The sequence below is a fragment of the Phocoena sinus genome, chromosome X (genome assembly GCF_008692025.1).
Source record: "Phocoena sinus isolate mPhoSin1 chromosome X, mPhoSin1.pri, whole genome shotgun sequence".
Classification (NCBI taxonomy): Eukaryota; Metazoa; Chordata; class Mammalia; order Artiodactyla; family Phocoenidae; genus Phocoena; species Phocoena sinus.
In genome coordinates this window covers 80,359,223-80,362,423 of record NC_045784.1, presented here as the reverse complement: position 1 = coordinate 80,362,423, position 3,201 = coordinate 80,359,223, and the positions used below count along the sequence as shown (strand labels likewise).

Below are 3,201 nucleotides of genomic sequence, written 5' to 3'. Positions count from 1 at the left end.
CTGATTTCTGTACAGTTATTTCAACTTTTCAAAACACTTTCACATCTATTATTCCATTTAATCTCCATATTCTTAACAAAGTGTATTTATATATTTAAAATTCCTCCACCATCAAAGGAATACAACTTGCTCAGATATTTAAATAATAAACATTTCCTACTAAAAATGAAAATAATTACCTCATGTTTTATGTTGCCTCCTCCTGTTTCTTTCTCTTATTCATAATACTGTATCTGCTTCTCAGTTTTGCTCCTCTGTCATTATTCAATATTTGTTTTTAAGTTCCTACTCTGTGCAAGAGCTGTAGTTTGCTATCAAGCTATCTAGCTTGCTAGATGCTAAGGAGAATACAGAAAAGAGTGCAATATATTTAGCCTCAGGATATTTGTATTCTAGTAAGGAGAGTAAATACATGTGATTCTTTCTAAGTAAAATTGACTTCCTCCTCACATTTTTTTTGCGGTACGCGGGCCTCTCACTGTTGTGGCCTCTCCCGTTGTGGAGCACAGGCTCCGGACACGCAGGCTCAGCGGCCATGGCTCACGGGCCCAGCTGCTCCGCCGCATGTGGGATCTTCCTGGACCGGGACACGAACCCGTGTCCCCTGCATTGGCAGGCAGACTCTCAACCACTGCGCCACCAGGGAAGTCCCCTCCTCACATTTTAAATTTAGTCCCACCAGAATCTTGGTTTCATGTCTGTCTTTCCTTCTCGACAATGAGTTACCTGAAGGCAGAGATTGAGTTTCATTGATATTCGAATCCTAGCATGGAGCTCAGTGTTAGGCATGTATATTTTTTGTTTCATGTAACTCCCTGTTTTAAATCCTTTAATTTCTCCTTATTGACTTAAAGATAGACTTCAACCTCTTAGCATGTAATGTAGGTCCTTTGTAATTTAGGTTTGCACTATCCTATATGATAGCCACTAGCCACATGTATTGAGCACTTGAAATGTAGCTAGTCTGAACTGAGATGTGGTGTAAAAGTAAAATACACACTAGATTTCAATGTCTTAGTACCAAAGCAATGATGTAAAAAGTCTCATGAATAGTTATCTTGATATCTTGAAATGAAATTTTGTTTATATTAAATAAAGTTTATTATTAAAATGAATTTCATCTTTTTTTGCTTTTAAAAAATGTGATTAGAAAATTTTAAATTACATATGTGGCTTGCATGAGATTCTGGCAGACATGCTCAAGCCCCCTGCCCACCTCCTTTTCCTTATTTTCCATATGCACTTTGTTTCCGCCCTTAAAAACTTTCTTTGCTCTCTTCCAAAAGTGTGTGCTCAATTCCTGCTTCAATTCCTTTGCATGTCTGCTTGGTATTCTCTCTCTTCTTAGCACAGTCCATTGGCAAAGGCCTATGTATGCACTCCACCTTGGACCACTTCCTCTCAAGACCTGTTTTAGATGCCCTGTGTCTGTAATACCACATCATCCTTCACAAAGCCTTATTTAGGACTTACCACACTATATTGTGTTTCCTGGTTTACTTCTGCCTCTTTAAACACTGGGGCTGATTCTCTCTGAATCTCCTGCTTTGAATATACTTTCTGTCTTAGAATAACTCTTAATGTTTGTTGAATGAAAGAAGGACCTGGTTGAATAGCAAATCTAAAGGGAAACTTTAAGGTCTGAATGTGGATGATAGTTCTAACCCAAAACCACCACCCTAGACCCAACAACAAACAAAAAAAAGGACCCCAAATTCCCCCACTCCTCTCACCGAAAAAAACAAAACAAAATACCAACACGGAACAGAAGCCACTATAGAGCTGCATATAAAGCTAGTAAACATTTATTTTTTGAGAAAACATTAACTTTCATAAAATAAAAGTCTCAAATCCTTGTGTTATCTTCTTGTTGCTCCAATGTCAAAAGGTTATGGAAAATAAAAACTGGTTCTTATAAACAGCTGTAAACAGTTTCAAAAGTTAGTGACAACGTCCTACTAAACAGTCATTCAGTCATTTCTTATTTCAGTAACATAACTTTTTCTTTCAAGGTTAGAGTGACTCTGCAGTGGCTTCATTCTTCGTCTTCAGAAAAGCTGGTAAACCCTTGGTAAGCAGTACCAAAGGGAGCCGCTTCGTTTACTTGCACATTTTAATTAGTAAATGCAGTTACACACCCATGGATCCCATAGTTACGGCCAAGCAAATAATCTCCACCATAGGTATTAAAAATTGGCTGATTATTGTAGGCATTAGGGAAATAGCCATACATTTGATCAGAAAAATTAAACCCTTCATTACTGGTTGAGAAGGGAACAGGCATAAAAACAGTAGAAAGGCTTCTGCCACCTCCGCCTCCAACTGCCCCGCAAACATTTGGGTCTGCGCCAAAAGCATTTGGGTTTGTTCCGCAAGGACTTGGGTTTGCCTGGAAGCTTCTTCCTTCCCAGTAGTTGCCTAGCCTGGCAAATGGAACATCTCTTCCTCCTCTGCATTGTGACTTGAAAGATTCTTTCGGGAGTGCAATTTTTATTTCACACCACCCAGAGTCAGTCAGATGGTACCTGGCTTCTAACAGCCTTCTCACTGGTTTGTCATCAGTATATGTGATAAAACAGAAAGCTCGTCTTTTCTTTGTTCCTTTATACACTGGAAGCTCAATATTCTCAATCACACCAAATGCCCCAAAATACTCTCTGATTTTTACTTCAGACATACGAGGATTCAACCCTCCGACAAAAACTTTTCTTGGCAGAGATATAAATTCTATGGTTTTAGCCCTTTTAAGATCGATTGTTTTGCCATCCAGTTTGTGCTCTTTGACTTGGAGCACCTTTTCAACGGTGGCATGATCTTTAAAAAGCACAAATCCAAACCCCCTGGGAACACCACTGACTGGATGGGTTTTAATAGTAAAGTCTATTATCTCGCCAAATTGGGCCAAGTATTCAAGAAGAGCTTGCTTACTGGTATCGTGGGGTATTCCACCGATGAACATTTTTCTGGCGTCATAGAGATTCTTGGTGACTTTGATTAGGAGTCCCTCAGGGAGCTCGTGTCTGTTGTCCATTTTGCTTATCTCAAAGCTGTTGGCGTCCACTGAAGAGAGGCTGGCGGTGGCGCGGTGTAGTCGGCGGTAAGCTGTCAGGCTCCGGCTCAACTGACAAGAGAGGGGAAATATGGGAATTGGCCGGCGAGGTGACGCGAGAAGTACGTGGTGACGTAGGACCACGAGAGCGA

General features: G+C 40.2%; 1 protein-coding gene across 1 annotated transcript; it reads right to left on the bottom strand.

Moving 5' to 3' along the window:
- Positions 1 to 2,113: 2,113 nt before the first annotated feature.
- LOC116747132 (heterogeneous nuclear ribonucleoprotein D-like) lies at positions 2,114 to 2,959 on the bottom strand. Its single transcript, XM_032618937.1, has one exon. It carries the CDS (start codon positions 2,957 to 2,959, stop codon positions 2,114 to 2,116), a length of 846 nt encoding a protein of 281 aa, XP_032474828.1.
- Positions 2,960 to 3,201: the final 242 nt, after the last annotated feature.